At 45.1% G+C, this 23747-nt stretch overlaps 1 protein-coding gene across 1 annotated transcript in view; it reads right to left on the bottom strand.

Moving 5' to 3' along the window:
* shq1 (SHQ1, H/ACA ribonucleoprotein assembly factor) overlaps positions 1-23747 on the bottom strand; it is a 40922-nt gene that overhangs the window by 1483 nt on the left and 15692 nt on the right. Inside the window, exons 9-11 of the mRNA XM_021609454.2 lie at positions 23404-23457; positions 15099-15222; positions 12081-12201 (exon numbers count right to left, since the gene is read on the bottom strand). Coding sequence (XP_021465129.1) covers positions 12081-12201; positions 15099-15222; positions 23404-23457 — 299 coding nt within the window. The remainder of the gene's footprint in view (positions 1-12080; positions 12202-15098; positions 15223-23403; positions 23458-23747) is intronic.

Genomic DNA, 23747 nt, shown 5'->3' with positions numbered 1-23747 from the left:
CTTCAATGCCATGATGATTACCAGCTGACCTCTGCGCGGCTCAGGACGGGTCCATTCAGGGAGGGATAAAGCACATGAGCCTGCGGTCGTCCACAGCCATTCAGCTCCTCACACTCAGCCACACTGTGGCCCCTGCTGCCCTCCCTGGCCCAATTAACCGACCGCTGAGAGCCAAGATGGCTCCTTATTACCGCAAAGCCTTAATTTACTCCCACCGTGGGGAGGAAACCGTTTACACAGCCAACAGAGGGATGTACTCATTTAGGACCTCGGGAGACTGTGTAAACAGACCGTATAGCTAGTTGCCGTACTCTATCAAAGAAGACATCTCTAAGGCCTACATGAATATCAAATGTCCATTCAGGAAATAAGGGGAGTAACAGTATTTGGAAAGAGAGGAGGAAAAACAAAAATATGACCGACTCATGGCCCAAGCCCTATCAAAGACCAAACAATTAAAGGAGATCAATTACTGACAATGAGTAAGGGAGGGCTAACCATAAATACAACCCACAACACCCCCACCACCGCGTGTGCAGAGAGTCAGACCCCACAAGGAAACCGTTGAAAATCTGAACTCATCAAGAGTGGCCACACTGGCTCACGGGTGTGCGTACCCATATCCACACATGCAGTTATTTTTGGGGCCCATTTTTCCCCCCTTCCACACCTTGCGACCAAAACATTTTAGCAGCCCCCCTCCTGACGGCGAGCAGAAATACTTTTTTTGTTTAGGATTTAATTTCCTCCAATTGTCCACATTCTGCCATGGGACGTGGAGAAATGATTGCCATTTTAAAGCAAGTTCACTGCAATTTCCCACACGCTGCCATAGGATGGCAAGAAATGTTTGCCATTTTTAGTATGATATCTGAGTGTGGCTAACAAAATCAAATCGGGGTCCCCCGGTCGGTAATTCGACTACGATTACTACAAGATTAGATAGCTGGCTAGACTAATTTACCAATCTAAAACATTTTAGCTGACATGGGCTAATTGAGTGATTTTCAGAAACTGACAAGAGAAACTGCTGATGCACAACCAAATTTCTGTGTTCTAAATTGCAACAGCAAATGGAGAGCCTGTGTTTATTCATTTTCACAGTACCAGTCAAAAGTTCAGACACACCTACGCGTTCAAGGATTTATTTATTTTTATCATTTTCTACATTGTAGAATAATAGTGAAGACAAAACGATGAAATACCACCTATGGAATCATGTAGAAAACAAAAACAATGTTAAACAAATCAAAATATATTTAACATTTTAGATTCTTCAAAGAAGTCTACTCTTCAACCTTGATGACAGTTTTGCACTCTTAGCATTCTCTCAACCAGCTTCATGAGAAATGCTTTCCCAACAGTTTTGAAGGGGTTCCCACAAACATTGAGCACTTGTTGGCTGCTTTTTCTTCACTCTGTAGGCAAACTCATCCCAAACCATCTCAATTGGGTTGAGGTCGGGTGATTGTGGAGGCCAGGTCATCTGATGCAGCACTCCATCACTCTCCTTCTTGGTCAAATAGCCTGTCCTGTTGAGAAAAAAAAAGTGTCCCACTAAGCACAAACCAGATGGGATGGCGTATCGCTGCAGAACGCTGTGGTAGCCATGCTGGTTAAGTGTGCCTTGAATTCTAAATCAAATCACTGACAGTGTCACCAGAAAAGCACCCCCATCACATCACACCACCTCCTCCATGCTTCACGGTGGGAACCACAGAAGACGGAGATCCGATCACCTTCCCCACATCTCACAGACCAAAAATCTCAAATTTGGACTCAGACCAAAAGGACAGATATCCACCAGTCTAATGCCAATTGCTTGTGTTTCTTGGCCCAAGCAAGTCTCTTATAATTGGTGTCCTTCAGTAGTGTTTTCTTTGCAGCAATTCAACCATGAATTGTGTCTAACTTGAACTCTGTGAAGCATTTATTTGGGCTGCAATTTGAGGTGCAGTTAATTGGTGGAGTGCTGCAGAGATGGTTGTCCTTCTGGAAGGTTCTCTCATCTCCACAGAGGAACTCTGGAGCTCTGTCAGAGTGACCATCTGGTTCCAAGGCCCTTCTCCCCTGATTGCTCAGTGTGGCTGGGCGGCCAGCTCAAGGAATAGTCTTGGTGGTTACAAACATCTTCCACTTAAGAATGATGAAGGCCACTGTGTTCTTGGGGACCTTAAATGCTGCAGACATTTTCTTGGTACCCTTCCCCAGATCTGTGCCTTGACACAATTCTGTCTCGGAACTCTCTAGACAATTCCTTCAACCACATGGCTTGGTTTTTGCTCGGACAAAAACTGTCAACTGTGGGAGCAATTCGACCATGAAGACCTGATTCACGCAGTCTCCTCAGAACTGCAGATGTTGAGATGTGTCTGTTACTTGAACTCATTAAGCATTTATTTGGGCTGCAATTTCTGAGGGCGGTAACTAATGAACTTATTCTGTGCAGCAGAGGTAACTCTGGATCTTCCTTTCCTGTGGCGGTCCTCATGAGAGACAGTTTCATTATAGTGCTTGATGGTTTGTGACTGCACTTGAAGAAACGTTCAAAGTGCTTGAAATTTTCTAGACTGACCAGGTCTTAAAGTAATGATGGGACTGTCATTTCTCTGACTATTTGAGCTATTCTTGCCATAATATGGACCTGGTCTTTTACCGAATAGGGCTATCTTCTGTATACCACCCCTACCGTGTCACAACACAACTGATGGGCTCAAACGCATTAAGGAAAGAAAATCCACAAATTCACTCTTAACAAGGCACAACTGTTAATTGAAATGCATTCCATGTGACTACCTCATGAAGCTGTTTGAGAAAATGCCAAAAGTGTGCAAAGCTGTCAAGGCAAAGGGTGGCTACTTTGAAGAACCTCAAATATAAAATATAGTCTGATTTGTTTAACATACGTGTTACTTCATAGTGTTGATGTCTTCACTATTATTCTACAACGTGGAAAATAGTAAAAAGAAAACTCATGAATGAGTAGGTGTCCAAACTTGACTGGAAAATTGGTTGTATAAATAAACACACACACTTCCGTTCAGAAGTTCGGGTCACTTAGAAATGTCCTTGTTTTTGAAAGAAAAGCAAGTCGTTTTGTCCATTAAAATAACATCAAATTGATCAGAAAGACAGTGTAGACGTTGTTAATGTTGTAAATGACTATTGTAGCTGGAAACATCTGATTTCTTAAACTGTTGTTCTGATTAAAGAAGCAATAAAACTGGCCTTCTTTAGACTAGTTGAGTATCTGGAGCACCAGCATTTGTGGGTTCGATTACAGGCTCAAAATGGCCAAAAACAAAGACCTTTCTTCTGAAACTCATCAGGCTGTTCTTGTTCTGAGAAATTAAAGGCTATTCCATGATGGAAATGGCCGAGAAACTGAATATCTCGTACAACGCTGTGTACTACTCCCTTCACAGAACCGCGCAAACGGTCTCTAACCAGAATAGAAAGAGTGGGAGGCCCCGGTGCACAACTGAGCAAAAGGACTTCAGTTAGTGCTAAATACGGCTGCTAGAATCCTGACTAGAACAAAAAAAGGTGATCATATTACTCCAGTGCTAGCCTCCCTACACTGGCTTCCTGTCAAGGCAAGGGCTGATTTCAAGGTTTTACTGCTAACCTACAAAGCATTACATGGGCTTGCTCCTACCTATCTCTCTGATTTGGTCCTGCCATACATACCTACACGTACGCTACGGTCACAAGACGCAGGCCTCCTAATTGTCCCTAGAATTTCTAAGCAAACAGCTGGAGGCAGGGCTTTCTCCTATAGAGCTCAATTTTTATGGAATGGTCTGCCTACCCATGTGAGAGACGCAAACTCGGACTCAACATTTAAGTCTTTACTGAATACTAATCTCTTCAGTGGGTCATATGATTGAGTGTAGTCTGGCCCAGGAGTGTGAAGGTGAACGGAAATGCTCTGGAGCAACGAACCGCCCTTGCTGTCCCTGCCTGGCCGGTTCCCCTCTTTCCACTGGGATTCTCTGCCTCTAACCCCATTACAGGGGCTGAGTCACTGGCTTACTAGGGCTCTTTCATACCGTCCCTAGGAGGGGTGCATCACCGATGTGATCTTCCTGTCTGGGTTGGCGCCCCCCCCTTGGGTTGTGCCGTGGCGGAGATCTTTGTGGGCTATACTCGGCCTTGTCTCAGGATGGTAAGTTGGTGGTTGAAGATATCATTCTAGTGGTGTGGGGGTTGTGCTTTGGCAAAGTGGGTGGGGTTATATCCTTCCTGTTTGGCCCTGTCCGGGGGTGTCATCGGATGGGGTCACAGTGTCTCCTGACCCCTCCTGTCTCAGCCTCCAGTATTTATGCTGCAGTAGTTTATGTGTCGGGGGGCTAGGGTCAGTTTGTTATATCTGTAGTGCTTCTCCTGTCCAAACCGGTGTTGTGTGAATTTAAGTATGCTCTCTCTAATTCTCTTTCTTTCTCTCTCTCGGAGGACCTGAGCCCTAGGACCATGCCTCAGGACTACCTGACATGATGACTCCTTGCTGTCCCCAGTCCACCTGGCCGTGCTGCTGCTCCAGTTTCAACTGTTCTGCCTGTGATTATTATTATTTGACCATGCTGGTCATTTATGAACATTTGAACATCTTGGCCATGTTCTGTTATAACCTCCACCCGGCACAGCCAGAAGAGGACTGGCCACCCCACATAGCCTGGTTCCTCTCTATGTTTCTTCCTAGGTTTTGGCCTTTCTAGGGAGTTTTTTCTAGCCACCGTGCTTCTACACCTGCATTAATTGCTGTTTGGGGTTTTAGGCTGGGTTTCTGTACAGCACTTTGAGATATCAGCTGATGTACGAAGGGCTATATAAATAAATTTGATTTGACAAGTACATTAGAGTGTCTAGTTTGAGAAACAGACGCCTCACAAGTCCTCAACTAGCAGCCTCATTAAACAGTACCTGCAAAACACCAGTCTCAACGTCAACAGTGAAGAGGTGACTCCGGGATGCTGGCCTTCTAGGCAGAGTTGCAAATAAAAAGCCATCTCAGACTGGCCAATAAAAATAAAAGATTAAGATGGGCAAAAGGACACTGGACAGAGGAACTCTGCCTAGAAGGCCAGCATCCCGGAGTCACCGCTTCACTGTTGACGTTGAGACTGGTGTTTTGCAGGTACTGTTTAATGAAGCTGCCAGTTGAGGACTTGACGCGTCTGTTGACTCATTAGTCCAGAGCACCTGCTGACATTTTTCTGCACCCCAGTTCCTGTGTTTTCATGCATAGTTTCCACGACGGAGGTATGACATTTGTTCGCAAGTCTTCCATGAAGGCCACTTCTGACAGGAGATGGGTGTACCAGGGCCCCACTGTTTTCTGCCAATTCTGAGCTGATAGCACTGCTGGACATCTCCGATTGCGATGGGAAGGAAGCATGATGTGTCTTATCTGCTGCAGTAAGTTTCCTTGGCCGACTACTGCATCTACGGTCCTCAACGTTGCCCATTTCTTTGTGCTTCTTCAAAAGAGCAGCACATCTGGAAACCCCTGTCTGCCTTGACATGTCTGTCTGCCTGGGAGAGACCTTGTTTATGCAGTATAACTACCTTGTGTCTTGTTGCTATGCTCAGCCTTGCCATGGTGTATGACTTTTGACAGTAAACTGTCTTCATCAACCTCCCCTTGTTAGCTGAGTTTGGCTGTTCCTCAACCAGTTTTATTCCTCCTACACAGCTGTTTCTGTATTTTTGTAATTTTATTTTTTTAACTAGGCAAGTCAGTTATTAAGAACAAATTCTTATTTTCAATGACGGCCTAGGAACAGTGGGTTAACTGCCTGTTCAGGGGCAGAACGACAGATTTGTACCTTGTCAGCTCGGGGGTTTAACCACTAGGCTACCCTGCCGCCCCAGTTAATGATTGTTTCAACCTACATATTGAATTGATAATCATTAGCACGTGTACTAATATATATATATATAGCGAGAGATAGAATAAATGGTCTGGTTTTTTTTTTGTTCTATGGTGTTTTTGGGACTCGGCAGATTGGCCGTACCGACTTCAAGACAACTTCTGTCTCTGGTGTACAAACAGTTTGGGCTCCACACTAATATGACCCCTCTGTGTAAAGGTGAGACTCTCACGAACATGTTGGTCACAAGAATTTCCCCACAGTACCAGTTGAAAATATGAACGAAAGTATTTACTGAGAGTGTTTAGTGCCTGATCCTTCTTTTCTCTCTCAGATATAGGACAGACACTTCAGAACAAACTTGCTATTGATTGTTTTTTTTTGGGGGGGGCGATCTGTTGTTCCATGTAGAAAATCTGTTACACAATGCATTTGTAAGGGCTAGTGGCAGTAATGCCAAACATTTTTTATTAAATCAAATAATTGTTTTATATATATATATATATATTTTTTTTATACTTCAGGGGGTCTTAAAATTCAAAATCAAATGGATAAATGATCCTTGGGAGGACCTTCTTAAAACAATTCCATATAGCTTAGTAGAACCCCTCCCCTTGCTTTGACAGGGCTTAAGCCCTTGCTGGAGTTGAGCAGGCTGGCTGACTAGCTCTGGCTGGAGAGCCTCCTGTAGCACTGCAACTTCAAAGCAGAGACCCTCCTCCATCCCCCACCTCCCGCATTCTCTTTCCCCCGTGGGAAGTCATTATTGAGTTAGCATTGGAGAGGCTACGTGCTTGTTCTCTCCCCTCGCTCCCCCTCTCCCTGCGCTGCAGTGCGAGAAGCTCAGCTTGCGGTGAGCACAAAGGCTGCTTTTGGAGGGAATATAAAACATTGTACACAGTTCAGTCATTACTAATGTCGTGGGCTCCCTTCATTAACTGAGGGGCAGCTTTTCAAGGTTGGAAAACTTCTGTCGCCACAAAGACGCTTCCATCTTTCAGACAACAAACAAGAGTCCTTAGATGAGGACAGGGAGCAGGAGGGTGGTGGGGGAGAAGGACAACTAGACAGTCAATTACAGACTTCCATTTCTACCAGCAGCCTCATGTTCAATGATGCCAGAAGACATTCGACACATGTTCCTACTCATACTTCTTAGTTAATCTTAAATGTACAAATTAATTTCACAAGATTTGTCAAGGGAGTGTATGTACATTATTCAATGGATATAGTGGATGGACAGTCAGACACTGTTTGCTAACTGTATGCCATTTGAATTGTCCAACATCTCATTCAGGGAACAAAACGTAGGCGGTAGTTGTTTGTGACAAAGTTGGCTTGTTTTATAAGGCTGAAAGACTTATAAATGGATGCTTGGATTTCCTGTCTTCCTGAGTTTGATGGTTTGAGGGAGTGTGTGATGAAATGTGTTATGGAGTGTGTGACGGCGTGTGTGAGTAACACTGAAGACCTGTGTCCGAGGCATTAGGCCAGGGGTGTTGCAATCGGTCTTCAACGAGGTTCTGGAAAAGATTAGCCCTCCATCCATCGTTTTGGGATTTTTCAATGCTCCCCGACTGTCTAGCTTTCATTTAGATTATTAGCGAGCTGGACACAGTACATTTTTGGTTTTAGTTATTTTAAAATATATTGAGTTTGATTCCCCCTCAAAAAATATTTAAACCCACCCGCAGGCTGTATGTTTGACACTGCTGCATTAGGCTATATAACAGAGTAGGGACTGTAATCTAAGGAAGTGCTTTCTTGCTGTATAGAGAGACCATTAGTTAATGTGCAACATGAAGAGAGCTGGTAGAACTGCCTGCAGAGCTTGTTGTTTACCGACCCTCCTAATCAAAACAAGGACGCAAGGAGAGGAAGTTACCTCATACAAAGCAAGGCTGCATCACTCATTATTAGTGTAGCACGAATGCAACACTGTCAGTATTTCTCTCTCTCTCTGCGCGTGTGGTGAGCTGCCTGTGTAAGTACACAAAATCTGGACGTCATGCAGAGAGGAAATCTGTAGTACTTCTCCCCATTAGCTGTGAGACCGTCTTGGCTTTGTCGAGCCCAGCGGGACACAGAGACTATCTACTGTCTCTGTGGTGGGGAAGGCTCAAAACACACAGACCATATACACGGAGTACACATGGCCAGTGATTCCATGTCTATGTACATAGGGCAGCAGCCTCTAAGGTGCAGGGTAACAGTCACTTCGTGACAGGACCAGGTGAAAACTGTGATCCCTAATTGAGGTCACTTGTTAAATTCACTTCAAATCAGTGTAGATAAAGAGGAGGAGACGGGTTAAAGAATAATTTTTAAACCTTGAGACAATTGAGACATGGATTGTGTATGTGTGCCATTCAGAGGGTGAATGGGTGAGAAAATATTTAAGCGCCTTTGAACAGGGTGTGGTAGTAGGTCCCAGGCTCAACCGGTTTGTGTCAAGAACTGCAACGCTGCTGGATTTGTCATACGCATACGTATCATGTCATATGTATCAAGAATGGTCTACCACCCAAAGGACAATCAGCCAACATGACACAAATATGGAAAGCATTAGAGTCAACATGGGCATCAATGTGGAACGCTGTTGACACCTTGAAGAGCCCATTCCCCAATGAGTTGAGGCTGCTGTGAGGGCAAAAAAATGCCATATTAGGAAGGTATTCCTAATGTTTAGTATACACCATCTACTACATCACAGGACAGGACCGGCTCCAGACAGATGAGTGTGGGTAGAAATACACTAGCAGGTACATGAAAAGGATTAATACCAGAGAAAATGTATCCGAAGCTTTTTCACCTGCATTCTACCCTTTCTAAGAATAAAAAAGAGAAAACTGTACGGCGATCAACTTACCATTCCTGCACACTCACTAGACAGAGTTGCCAGTCCCTCGAGCATTAAAACCACCAGCAAGCCCCCACGAGGCTTAACCAACTCACTTATCTGACCACTGACCTTGCCGGTAGGGTGGGGGGTGGGGGGTGTCAGCCTGTAGGTTGTCCCTGTGGGGAGCCCGTGTCCCCTGAGGGCCTCCTGGGACTGTGGAGAAGAGAGCTCTCCTCTGGGCATTATCATGCACACAATGTGTGTAGAGGCTGAATGGATTGGTGTGAGCGAGAGAGAAAAAGATCCTTGTTTCCTCCTCCAAGACTAGCAAACCCTTGAGCTCGACACTCACAGGTTGCCATGGTTTTTTGCTCTGGAATTTAATCGACCCAATTAATTGATTGTGCGGCAGACAACGGGTAGAGGGGGAGGAATGTGTGAGCGCTGAAAGAGGAAGGGGAAGTTAGAGGCCTGCTGATTTCGCTGAGATAAAGTAACACAGATCTGATGGGATTTTTTGGACTGGTCACAGTCAATCTACATTGGTCTCCTTCCAAGCCTTTTGATGAGAGAAGAGGAAAGACTGAGAAAGAAAACGAGGAGTGGGTTTTCATTTCAGTCTAGCACCACTGCAGGGGTTCGGCATCGGATGATCATCAAAACCACCCATTGAAACGAATGGTAGAGAAGTTTTTTTTATTTGATAGTGGCAATGCATCTGATGGTACAAAGATATCTGCAAATTACACACAATTCCCTGGGTAATGTGGAAACGGTTGTAAGCGCATTAATAATCCTCTTTGGTCAACACCCTTTATCAGGACAAATACAAAATGGTGTCAGAAGGATTTTCTCCACCCTCATACTCCTCCTGTTGACCGGAGAGTGGACTGTCCACTTGTTTGTCTGTGTGCAGGAGTCTATGGAGGGAGAGGGGTTCGCTGGAGTCTAAATCACTGTGAAGTCTTTATGATGCTGTAAATTTGACTCTGGTCTCAGCAGTCAGAGGGACTTTAAGAGCATGAACACATGTGGGACAGCCCAGAGAGAGCCAGACAGTATAAATCAACCCACTGAGCAACGCATTCATTAAATCGCCGTGTCCATCATGAGCAACTGATCGTGTCTGGGAGTCGACTGTGGGGAGGACTGACAAGATACAGGATATAGATTACATCTTATCTTACCACAGGACTCACAGGAAGAGACGGCACAGTCACTTAGCAGGAATGACAAATGGGGGATATCTAGCAGGGAGGAGAGCAATGCTTATACAATCTGTCATCAAACCGGTCACATGCACAAACGTCTGCCACAACAAACCACAAGTGATAAGAGCACTGTCTATGCAAACCACAGCTGGCTGCTGCTTGAGTGCTGCCTGCCAGCCTTGTCATCTCCGATCTAGACTACTGCAACTCTGTTGGCTGTGCTCCCCGCTTGTGGCAGCAAACCCCTTCAACTTATCCAGAACGACGTAGCACGCCTGGTGTTCAATCTTCCAAAGCTCTCCCATGTCACACTGGTCCTCCGCACACTCCACTGGCTTCCAGTCTAAGCTCACATCATCTTCAAGACCCTGGTGCTTGCCTACGGAGCAGCGAAGGGAACTGCCCATCCCTACATTCAGACTATGATCAAACCCTACACCCCAACCCAAGCCCCCTGTTCTGCCACCTCTGGTCTCTTGGCCCTGCCACCCCTACAGGAGGGCAGTTCCCGCTCAGCCCAGTCAAAACTCTTCTTTGTCCTGGCACACCAATTGTGGAACACGCTTCCCTCTAATGTCAAGACAGAGGAGTCCCTGCCCATCTTCCAAAAGCGTCTGAACCCTATCTCTTGCTACGATTGGGATATGTTGTTGTGTCACCGTGAATGCACTGATGTAAGTCGCTCTGGGAAAAAAAGTGTGCTAAATGACTTATGTAAATGCCTGCTAGCTCATAGAAAGACAGCTCTCCTCTCTGCTGCTTTGAATGGCAAGTGGACTGCTCGCTTTTATTCCACATTCAGAAGGGAAAGAAATGTAGTCTGTGCAGCACAACAATATAGGATAGGTATGAAACGTCAATCTGGGAATTGATTCACAGCAAAACAATGGAATGGAATGCCTGGGCTCTAGAGGTTTTCCCAGCCAGGTGCCCTGAGGCAGCGTCTTCAACAGGAGAGGGTTAGTAACTCTTCCTGGATGCTGGACAGCCTCTGTCTCTCCATCTCTCTGCCTCTGCTGACACCACAGCTGATATGAGCCAGGTCTCAGGGCAGAAAGAAAACAAGCTTTGCTTATCGACTGAAAAACGTAAACAGAAAAGGGAAATGTAACAATTCAATCATAGGTAAAGGTGGCGAGCACAAGGTCTAATCCATTTAATGATCGATGCAGGGTTGCAGCCAGTGGAAGCCAGCTTGTTGATAGGTCAAGCTGACATTTGGCTCCAATGTACAGCGGTGGAAGAGAAGAGAGGGAGGCGGATTGGAAAGCACTCAACCGCAGATGCCCTCCTGCCGTTTCATCTCCTTGACTGACTGAAATGAGACTGATTGAGTTTTCCAGTGGCTTGACAGTGATGCTGCTTCTGCTGAAAGCGTACGCTGAGCTGAGAGAGCACTCAAGACCAAGACTCTCTGTTCTCTTCGTCTGCTGCAGCGAAACAGACAGACCGACCGGGACTGCAGCGCCGATCTCCACCATTGATTTTTATACATCTATTATTAATTGGCCATCGAGGCGTTTTCTTTTCCAGAGAGAAAAGCTCCATCAAACACCGGCAGAGCTTTTATCATGTCTGCATCTGGGCGCTGGGCCTACATCATCACTGGCGCACATTTTTTTTTAAAATCGGGCTTTTTCCAGACTAGCACACTACTCGGCTGAACCCCTGCCAAGAATAAAACACAGCTCATTACCGAATAATGCCCTTGCAGGCTTACAACGTGTAAGTAATTGTAAAATATGTACACGGGTGAGGAAAGAGCCATGCATGCTATATCAATTAGGGAGGAAACTACACAGATCTCTCGCGAGTTGACACACATCTTGTACTGCACAGTGCACTGTCCATCTGTGTGTCACAGAGGCTTCAGTCTCAGCCACTGGGACTCCACTGCAGCACTGAGGGAGACAGTACAGTCCACACGCTCTCCAACGGCACCTTTGACATGGGAGAATGGATACGTCTCACAGCGTCTCTGTCAGTCAAGTGGCCGTGCTGTGACAAATGACTCGTCTAATCCTCTCCTCCAGTGCAGTGCACTGAAGCAACATGAAAGCCACTTTGCTTGGCCCCTGGACCTGGGAGGTAATTATGCTCTAGGGCTGAAGGTCCCTGCAGAGGGAGAGAGAGGATGGGGAGTAGTGAACTTACTTGACCCTCTGGATCCAGACGCAGTAGTCTGTGATGTAGAGGTCGTTCAATATGTAGGCCGGTTCATTCTCCCGGAAGACTGTGTGAATATCCAACAAGCACTTCAGGACGCAGGCTTTCCCTGGACAGGAAAAACAGAAGGAGTAGAAATTGAAAAATGTTATTTTATGGCAATGTGAAGAATGGTAAATATAGCAGTGTTGCTAGCAGGGACTGAGGTTCCAAAAATCTCATTGTTCCATACAGCCTTCCTTGAAATTATAGGCTGAACGGGCTATGGGAGATCATGTGAGCATTGCAAGACTATCCTATTGCAGACTACTGACAGTCATTTACACTCATGACAGAGAGAGCAATTTATCAACTTTCAGGCCTCCTTTATCTAGTTTATATAGTCCAGAATTTCAACTCAAGTGGGCCAAGATAATGCAAAGGGTTCATTTCATACCGGTTTATGAAAAAGAAATTGGGCCTGATTTTCCTCGAAGGGAAAGCCAATGATTACCATTACAAAATGGAACACACCTGGAGGGAGCCACATTTGATCCATTACATTTGCTGTCACAAACCCCAGGTCGTATAAATAGCCCCTTTATGGGACAGAGCCGGCCCATTGCAGAGCACGGAGGTCTACAGAAAATCCTTTTGTCCGGTATGCAACTTCAGGATTGGCTGGCAGCAGACAGACATTCCAGTCCATTCAAAAACAAACAGCACACTCGCTCAGAGGAAAACCTTGCACAAACATTTGGTTCTCATTTAGAGCATGAGCGCTCAGAGGACCAGGACCCTCAACTCTCCCTGCTTCCAAACTCACTGCAGACACTAAGTCTTCCCTGCTTCCAAACTCACTGCAGACACTAAGTCCTCCCTGCTTCCAAACTCACTGCAGACACTAAGCCCTGCCTGCTTCCAAACTCACTGCAGACACTAAGCCATGCCTGCTTCCAAACTCACTGCAGACACAAAACCCTCCCTGCTTCCAAACTCACTGCAGACACTAAGCCCTGCCTGCTTCCAAACTCACTGCAGACACAAAACCCTCCCTGCTTCCAAACTCACTGCAGACACAAAGCCCTCCCTGCTTCCAAACTCACTGCAGACACTAAGCCCTCCCTGCTTCCAAACTCAACCCACCAAATCCCTGGAGGTTTTACATTTCTCCCTCTCACTCCCTAGGAGCGATTGGGGACAGTGCAGTTGTTTCACCTCCAACCGTGCCACGTTATGAATCCTGCACTCGTCTGTTTTTCCCCGCTGATGACAAGTCGAGCCAGTTAAACACGTTGGTGGCGAGCCGTGGCTGATCCCCGGAGAGGGGCAGACAGGCAGGCAGAGTCTGGCCCGGGTGGGGGGGCACAGCGACACAGCTGCCACACGGGCACTGGCCACTAACATCCATCATGGCAAGGTGACAAGACAGCATAAGCAACACATTTACACACACGTTCCAAACACTCCATGTGCATTCCTAATGCTGCGCAGAAAACATTTCATTGGCATCACTACCACACTGGACTTGGAAACAAAACACTTCAAGTGTTTCAACTACTGGGAGGGCCATGTGCACCCCAACAGTACTAGCTCATTACAAAGCCAAGGGACATGTAAAAACATGGACACAGGGAAATGCGAGTTAAGCTACACTGAGGAACCGCAATAACGGAACATTTCCGGCTCGGTATAGGCTACCGAACTCCAGTGGGTCCTTCGGTCAGCTACACGACAGCGGCCATGCTAAAGCCTCCCTACCTAGGAGGCCCTGCTCTGCTCTCCCTGCCTGGCGGCCAATTGGTTCCAGCCACTTAGCAGGCAGCTGGATGAGCGCCTTGAGAAGGACCGTCCGTGATGCCAGAGGGCTGTTCAAATATTTACCCCGGATAACATTCCCTTTAAGGCCTTAACATGTGGCTCCCGCAAGGCATTAAATGGGTTTGTTTTCCTAATACCTGCCAATGTTTGCTTTCACAGCCATTTAAGTCAAGTGCCTTCAAATTAGAGCACACATTCCATTAGCCTTATCCTGACAAATGAATTAGCTGTGTGGAGTAAAGCTGGGAGGAAACGTGTCGTGCCCTCTCAAGACGTACGCCAGCCAGACTGCATTACTGTAGCTTTACAGTTCATTAACGAGAGCCCCATTACTCACTCTCACTCACCTGATGCACGTAAATAAAGACATTTGCAGAGGCAAACTCATTGAAATGAAGAGGTACTTGCTATCGTTTGCCTGGTTAGACTAACTATCACCAATTAGGTTAGTTTGCATTTTCCAGCACAGAAACAAAATGGGTATGTGACTGTTGAACAAATGTCCAGCGTCAGGAGAGAGAATGAAAAGCGTCATTAGGCTACAACAGGTGAAGTTGTTTCTAGAGGATGCAGGTAGATGGTGTAGTGTATTACAGGGAAGCCCCCTTCACAGTGACAACCTGGGATTCTCGGATTCCCTCAACCAGTCTGATCTAATCTGTAGTTTAAAAATACTTAATTTGCTGTCATTTACAAACATTCAAATCCCCACAAACCAGCTAATCTCACCCCACACACATCCTAAATGTGTTTACATGGCAGAGCCTACATCTAGCTACCCGCGGGGCTTTGATTTAAAGATGACTCTTTGCTAGGAGATAAAGTCAACAGTCCGTAAAGAACAAATCCACACTTCCTGCTTGGAGAGGTTGCTCTGCTTGTGGTGGTATAGTGATGTATGACTGTGGGTGCATGCTGGCTGTAAAGCAGTCTTTCTGTCAGTCCCCACAGCTACCATGCAAGCTTTGCCTTCAACCGAAATGCATCAAACCACATACGATCCCTCAGGAGTCTCAGAAAACATTGGCCAGAGTCCAGAGACACATTAATTGGAAGGGAAACTAGGCCATATTGAGGGCTTTATAATCTGGGCATGACACGGAGGCTGCCAATACTGCTCTAACCAGCATTCACAAAGTGGCCATTGAGGTGTGGAGCTGCCTCAGGTCAGGGCGAGAGGTCACAGAGAGCATCGTCTAGACTCACCTGACTGGAAGACCCGAGCCGCATCCTGCACGGCTGCAGAGACCAGAGAAAAGTGCCTGTAGAGCGGGTAACACAACACCCTCCTCCCAAAGGACACCAAGACCTCCTGCAACGAGCTGTATGTCTGAAAGGCAACAACAAAAAGACATGCTGCATTTTCCTCATGGCCACTCACTATAAAAAGACTAATCTTACAAAAAAGAAAAGGGACTTCACTTCCTCTTAAAATGTTTGGCAGCCTCTTGCTTTTCTCCTTCCCTCCAGCACAAAGCAGGCTAGGCTAGCCCACTCCTAATTGCAGTCATTGGTAAACTAATTACTCCTAACGACTTCCCTTTCATAGAGGGGGAAACGGGCGAGGAACTCTTAAACACCTTCTGCAGTCGCCGCCTTTTAATTGTTGCTGGTCCTTAATCACTGTGTAAACGCAAGGCTTTTCTCCGCTTTTCTCTGCACCAGTGGACAAAAGAGCTGAGAGAGAGCCCTCTGCTTTCTCTTTTTATTAATTCTCCCTAGCTTGTTAAAAGTGCGCTCAGAGTGTGACTCGTTGCATGTCATCAGGGCTCATCCCCTCTCCCCCGGGGCTGTTTAGCAGCCTGCCTGTAAATAACACTCAGCCGCACAACAACCACCAACCTGGTCTGTCTGGTTAGGAGGCTGGTTAACAGCGAGCAGATGGAGAGGGAGGGGGAAAGAGGGAAATAAGGGTGAGAGTGAGACGAGGGAGAGGAAGAATAAAGAGAAAGACAAAAACAGGAGAAAAAAACAGGGAAAGAGAGAGATGGGGGAAAAGAGACCTAGTAAGGGAGAGGGTTAGAGAGAGAATGAGAGCAAAAGCGATAATGAGCAAAAGAGTGGATGAGAGCGAGTGAGACAGAGCAGACGAGAGAGAGTGAGTGGGTGGGTGGATGAGAGCGAGAGAGCGACTGAGAGGGCGCATCCCGTCAGTCTCTCCCAGACAGATAGCTCTACTGACGAGGGCTTTCAGGCAGCTGCAGGATGTCATTACTACCTCCTCCATTATCACCATCATGGCCAAACTGCTACCGCTCAGACTGCGGCATCCGATAACCAACCCTTATTGTCAGGTTCAGAGGGAAAATGCTACTGATTAAGGGGTTCGCACATCCCAAGGTATAAGACGAGCGGCACACACGCCCTGCTGCACGGTCCTCTAGTGCACACACACACACACTATCGATCGGCGAGCAGACGGCCATCTCACTCCCTCTCCGCCTGTCTGTCAGTTGGGAGCACACACACACACACACACTGGGCCTGTTCACAGCCTTGGGACACACCTTAATACTCCTACCTCTGACACACAAACACAAACCTAAGAGGAACCAATTGTCATAGCTACAGTGCCTTGCGAAAGTATTCGGCCCCCTTGAACTTTGCAACCTTTTGCCACATTTCAGGCTTCAAACATAAAGATATAAAACTGTATTTTTTTTGTGAAGAATCAACAACAAGTGGGACACAATCATGAAGTGGAACGACATTTATTGGATATTTCAAAGTTTTTTAACAAATCAAAAACTGAAAAATTGGGCGTGCAAAATTATTCAGCCCCTTTACTTTCAGTGCAGCAAACTCTCTCCAGAAGTTCAGTGAGGATCTCTGAATGATCCAATGTTGACCTAAATGACTAATGATGATAAATACAATCCACCTGAGTGTAATCAAGTCTCCGTATAAATGCACCTGCACTATGATAGTCTCAGAGGTCCTTTAAAAGCGCAGAGAGCATCATGAAGAACAAGGAACACATCAGGCAGGTCCGAGATACTGTTGTGAAGAAGTTGAAAGCCGGATTTGGATACAAAAAGATTTCCCAAGCTTTAAACATCCCAAGGAGCACTGTGCAAGCGATAATATTGAAATGGAAGGAGTATCAGACCACTGCAAATCTACCAAGACCTGGCCGTCCCTCTAAACTTTCAGCTCATACAAGGAGAAGACTGATCAGAGATGCAGCCAAGAGGCCCATGATCACTCTGGATGAACTGCAGAGATCTACAGCTGAGGTGGGAGACTCTGTCCATAGGACAACAATCAGTCGTATATTGCACAAATCTAGCCTTTATGGAAGAGTGGCAAGAAGAAAGCCATTTCTTAAAGATATCCATAAAAAGTGTAGTTTAAAGTTTGCCACAAGCCACCTGGGAGACACACCAAACATGTGGAAGAAGGTGCTCTGGTCAGATGAAACCAAAATTGAACTTTTTGGCAACAATGCAAAACGTTATGTTTGGCGTAAAAGCAACACAGCTCATCACCCTGAACACACCATCTCCACTGTCAAACATGGTGGTGGCAGCATCATGGTTTGGGCCTGCTTTTCTTCAGCAGGGACAGGGAAGATGGTTAAAATTGATGGGAAGATGGATGGAGCCAAATACAGGACCATTCTGGAAGAAAACCTGATGGAGTCTGCAAAAGACCTGAGACTGGGACGGAGATTTGTCTTCCAACAAGACAATGATCCAAAACATAAAGCAAAATCTACAATGGAATGGTTCAAAAATGAACATATCCAGGTGTTAGAATGGCCAAGTCAAAGTCCAGACCTGAATCCAATCGAGAATCTGTGGAAAGAACTGAAAACTGCTGTTCACAAATGCTCTCCATCCAACCTCACTGAGCTCGAGCTGTTTTGCAAGGAGGAATGGGAAAAAATGTCAGTCTCTCGATGTGCAAAACTGATAGAGACATACCCCAAGCGACTTACAGCTGTAATCGCAGCAAAAGGTGGCGCTACAAAGTATTAACTTAAGGGGGCTGAATAATTTTGCACGCCCAATTTTTCAGTTTTTGAGTTGTTAAAAAAGTTTGAAATATCCAATAAATGTCGTTCCACTTCATGATTGTGTCCCACTTGTTGTTGATTCTTCACAAAAAAATACAGTTTTATATCTTTATGTTTGAAGCCTGAAATGTGGCAAAAGGTCGCAAAGTTCAAGGGGGCCGAATACTTTCGCAAGGCACTGTATAACCTGGCCGTCTCTTCTTCTACAAAACAATGCACTATCAGTGCACCAGATGGAGATGACAATCAGTTTGTTTATATACAGTGCATTCAGAAAAAATTCATACCCGTTGACTTTTTCCACATTTTGTTACGTTACAGACTTATTCTACAATGGATTAAATTGATTTTTCCATCAATCTACCCACAACACCCCATAATGACAAAGCAAAAGGTGTTTAAAAATATATATATTTGTAACATTTTCTAACGTTTACACTGAAATATTACATTTACATAAGTATTCAGACCCTTTACTCAGTACTTTGTTGAAGCACCATTGGCAGCGATTACAGCTTCTAGTCTTCTTGGGTATGACGCCACAAGCTTGGCACATCTGTATCTGTGGAGTTTCTCCCATTCTTCTCTGCAAATCCTCTCAAGCTCTGTCAGGTTGGATGGGGAGCATAATTGCACAGCCATTTCCAGGTCTCTCCAGTGATCTTCGATCGGGTTCAAGTCCAGGCTCTGGCTGGGCCACTCAAGGACATTCAGAGACTTGTCCCGAAGGCACTCCTGCATTATCTTGGCTGTGTTCTTTGCTCCGTTCATCTTCCCAACGATCTTGACAAGACTCCCAGTCCCTGCCGCGGAAAAACATCCTCAAAGCATGATGCTGCCATTACCATGCTTCACCATAGGGATTGTCCCATGTTTCCTCCAGACTTGACGCTTGTCATTGAGGCCAAATAGTTCAATCAGACCAGAGAATCTCGGCCAGCTCTAGGAAAAGTCTTGGTGGTTCCAAACGTATTTTTTTGATACTTTTCCCTCAGAGCTCTAGGGGAAATTCCTTCTACCTCATGACTTGGTTTTTGCTCTGACATGCACTGCCAACTGTGGGACCTTACATAGGCAGTTGTGTGCCTTACCAAATCATGTCCAATCAATTAAATATACCACAGGTATACAGACCCGTAGCACTCACGTCCGTAGCCATGAAGTGCTTTGAAAGGCTGGTAATGGCTCACATCAACACCATCATCCCAGAAACCCTAGACGCACTCCAATTTGCATACTGCCCAAACAGATCCACAGATGATGTAATCTCTATTGCATTCCACACTGCCCTTTCCCACCTGGACAAAAGGAACACCTATGTGAGAATGCTATTCATTGACTACAGCTCAGCATGCAACACCATAGTACCCTCAAAGCTCATGACTAAGCTAAGGAACCTGGGACTAAACACCTCCCTCTGCAACTGGATCCTGGACTTCCTGACACCCCCAGGTGGTGAGGGTAGGTAGCAACACATCTGCCACACAGATCCTCAACACTGGAGCCCCCCAGGGGTGCGTGCTCAGTCCCCTCCTACTCCCTGTTCACCCACGACTGCATGGCCAGGCACGACTCCAACACCATCATTAAGTTTGCAGACGACACAACAGAGAGACAGCCTATAGGGAGGTGGTCAGAGACCTGGCCGGGTAGTGCCAGAATAACAACCTATCCCTAAGCTAAGGAGATGATTGTGGACTACAGGAAAAGGAGCACCGAGCACGCTTCCATTCTCTTTTTTTTTTTTTTGAATTTTACCCCTTTTTCTTAACCTGTTGAATCTATGGGGGCGCTATTTCATTATTGGATAAAAAAACATGCCCGTTTTAAGCGCAATATTTTGTCACGAAAAGATGCTCGACTATGCATATAATTGACAGCTTTGGAAAGAAAACAGTCTAACGTTTCCAAAACTGCAAATATATTATCTGTGAGTGCCACAGAACTCGTGCTACAGGCGAAACCAAGATGAAACTTCAAACAGGAAATTAGCAGAATTTCTGAAGCTCTGTTTTCCAATGTCTCCTTATATGGCTGTGAATGCAGCAGGAACGAGCCTGCGCTTTCTGTCGTTTCTTCAAGATGTCTGCAGCATTGTGACGTATTTGTAGGCATATCATTAGAAGATTGGCCATAAGAGACTACATTTTCCAGGGGTCCGCCCGGTGTCCTTTGTCTAAATTGGTGCGTAATCTTCAGTTGCGGGCATTTTCCCCTGGGATTCAGGACAGAAAGCACTCTTCCACGAAGGATATATCATCAAAGAGATATGTGAAAAACACCTTGAGGATTGGTTCTAAACAACGTTTGCCATGTTTCAGTCGATATTATGGAGTTAATTCGGAAAAAAGTTTGGCGTATTGATGACTGGATTTTCGTTTTTTTTTGGTAGCCAAACGTGACGCACCAAACGGAGCGATTTCTCCTAAACAAATAATCTTTCAGGAAAAACTGAACATTTGCTATCTAACTGAGAGTGTCCTCATTGAAAACATCTGAAGTTCTTCAAAGGTAAATGGTTTTATTTGAAGGCTTTTCTTGTTTTTGTGAAAATGTTGCACGCTGAATGCTACGCTAAATGCTACGCTAAATGCTACGCTAGGTATCAATACTCTTACACAAATGCTTGTTTTGCTATGGTTGAAAAGCATATTTTGAAAATCTGAGATGACAGTCTGAGATAACCATTCCAACATGTACATACTACCTCAATAAGCCTGACTAACTGGTGTCTGTATATAGCCTTGCTACTGTTATTTTCAAATGTCTTTTTACTGTTGTTTAATTTCTTCACTTACCTAACTACCTACACACACACACACCTTTTTTTCACACTATTGGTTAGAGCCTGTAAGTAAACATTTCACTGTAACACCTGTTGTATTCAGCGCATGTGACAAATAAACTTTGATTTGATGTGGACTCCAATCAAGTTGTAGAAACATCTCAAGGATGATCAATGGAAACAGGATGCACCTGAGCTCAATTTCGAGCGTCATAGCAAAGGGTTTGAATACTTAAGTAAATGTGATTTTTTTTTAAGAAAGCTATTTTCACTTTGATGAGGAAAATGTTTTATTTAATCAATTTTAGAATAAGGATGTAACGTAACAAAATTTGGAAAAGGTCAAGGGGTCTGAATACTTTCCGAATGTGTTGTATATACAGTACCAGTCAAAAGTTTCCACCTACTCCTTCCAGGGTTTTTCTTTACTTTTACTATTTTCTACATTGTAGAATAATGAAGATATCAAAAACGATTAAATAACACATTTAGTAACCCCCAAAAAGTGTTAAATCAAAATGTATTTTAGATTCTACAAAGTAGCCACCCTTTACCTTGATGACTGCTTTGCACACTCTTGGCATTCTCTCAACCAGCTTCATATGGAATGCTTTTCCAACAGTCTTGAAAGAGTTCCCACATAATCTGAGCACTTGATGGCTGCTTCTCCTTCACTCTGCGGTCCACCTCATCCCAAACCATCTCAATTGGGTTAAGGTCAGGTGATTGTGGAGGGCAGGTCATCTGATGGAGCACTCCACCACTCTCCTTCTTGGACAAATAGCACTTACACAGCCTGGAGGTGTGTTGGGTAATTGTTGTGTTGAAAAACAAATTATTGCCCCACTAAGCGCAAACCAGAAGGGATGGCGTATCGCTGCACAATGCTGTGGTAGCCATGCTGGTTAAGTGTGCCTTGAATTCTAAATAAATCACCAACAAAGCACCCCCACACCATCACATCTCCTCCTCCATGCTTCACAGTGGGAACTACACATGCAGAGATCCTCCGTTCACCTACTCTGCATATCACAAAGACACAGAGGTTGGAACCAAAAATCTCAAATTTGGACCCATCAGATCAAAGGACAGATTTCCACCGGTCTAATGTCCATTGCACGTATTTCTTGGCCCAAGCAAGTCTCTTCTTCTAATTGGTTTCCTTTAGTAGTGCTTTCTTTGCAGCAATTCGACCATGAAGGCCTGATTCACGTAGTCTCCTCTGAACAGTTGATGTTGAGATGTGTCTACTTGAACTCCGTGAAGCATTTATTTGGACTGTAATTTCTGAGGCTGGTAACGCCAATGAACTTATCCTCTGCACTAGAGGTAATTTTGGGTCTTCCTTTCCTGTTTCATCATAGCGCTTGATGGTTTTTGCGACTGCACCTGAAGAAACTTCCGGATTGACTGACGTTCATGTCATATAGTCGTTTCTCTTTGCTTATTTGAGCTGTTCTTGCCATAGTATGGACTTGGTCTTTCACCAAATAGGGCTATCTTCTGGACCACCCCTACCTTGTCACAACACAACTGATTGGCTCAAACGCATTAAGTAGGAAAGAAATTCCACAAATTAACTTTTAACAAGGCACACCTGTTAATTGAAATGCATTCCAGGTGACTACCTCATGAAGGTGGTTGATAGAATACCAAGGGTGTGCAAAGTTGTCATCAAGGCAAAGGGTGGCTACTTTGAAGAATCTAAAAAGTAAAATATATTTTTGGTCACTACATTCTACAATGAAGAAAACAGTGCAAATAAAGAAACACCCTTGAATGAGTAGGTGTGTCCGAACCTTTGACTGGTACTGTGTGTGATATATTACACACTGAAAATATAAACACACAAAATGCAACAATTCCAAAGATGTTACTGAGTTACAGTTCATGTAAGGAAAGCAGTCAATGTAAATAAATTAGGCCCTAATCTATGTTTTCCACCCACCCCCCACTGGGGAGCCAGGCCCAGCCAATCATAATTTGGTCTCCAAAAGGGCTTTATTACTGACAGAACTACTCCTCAGCACTCCCCCTACCCCACCTCAGACAATACCGCAGGTGAAGAAGCCAGATGTGGTCTGCAGTTGTGAGGCTGGTTGGACTTACTGCCAAATTCTCTAAAATGACTTGAGGCAGATTATGGTAGAGAAATGAACATTAAATGATCTGGGAACAGCTCTAGTGGACATTCCTGCAGTCAGCATACCAATTGCACGCTTCCTCAAAACTTGAGACATCTGTGGCATTGTGTCGTGAGACAAATAGGCACATTTTAAAGTGGCCTTTTATTGTCCCCAGCACAAGGTGCGCCTGTGTAATGATCATGCTGTTAACCTGTCAGGTGGATGGATTATCTTGGCAAAGGAGAAATTCTCACTAACAGTTTCTGGGATTTTCCTATTTCAGCTCATGGGCCAACATTTTACATGTTGTGTTAATATATATTTTTTTTATACAAGCTCTCCACCCAGCTGCAGCAAACTCAATCAAATGGTAATTTCCTAGGGCTGGTTGAGAGCTTTCCTCCGTCAGCGGCTGGAGCAGACACATTTAGATCAATAAAAGCCTTTAGCTCAAGATGGGGCCAGGAGCTGAAAACAGCCAGAATAGCGAAGCCGTGCCCAAGGTCATACTATGGGATTTATTATTCCATAATAATTTGACTTTAATTGACTTAAATAAGGGACTGCCTCCCCATTACTTACCTCAAGCCAGCAGAGAGTCCCACTTAGTTTTCTGATGGTCCACGGTGATTCAACCTGTCATATAATGAGGACAGAGGTCAACTTCTACACGCGCTTTAGAGAATCAAGGTGGGCCTACAACACATGAGAAAGCAATGATACCAATAACAGGCAAACTCTGGCCACACTCTCTTTAACACTCCGTCCCTAGTGTCCATTACAGATACCTTACAACACAATCTCTGGAAAAGCAGCCTGCTCCTGGCTCTCTAAGGTGTATAAGGCCGTAACACCCCAGATGTTCATAGAACGTTCACAGATGACTTCACAGGTTGCTGTCTAAAGTATGTGTTTACGGCAGTACT

Source organism: Oncorhynchus mykiss, chromosome 7 (genome assembly GCF_013265735.2).
Source record: "Oncorhynchus mykiss isolate Arlee chromosome 7, USDA_OmykA_1.1, whole genome shotgun sequence".
NCBI classification, from domain to species: domain Eukaryota; kingdom Metazoa; phylum Chordata; class Actinopteri; order Salmoniformes; family Salmonidae; genus Oncorhynchus; species Oncorhynchus mykiss.
This window is presented reverse-complemented; position numbering and strand designations above follow the sequence as displayed.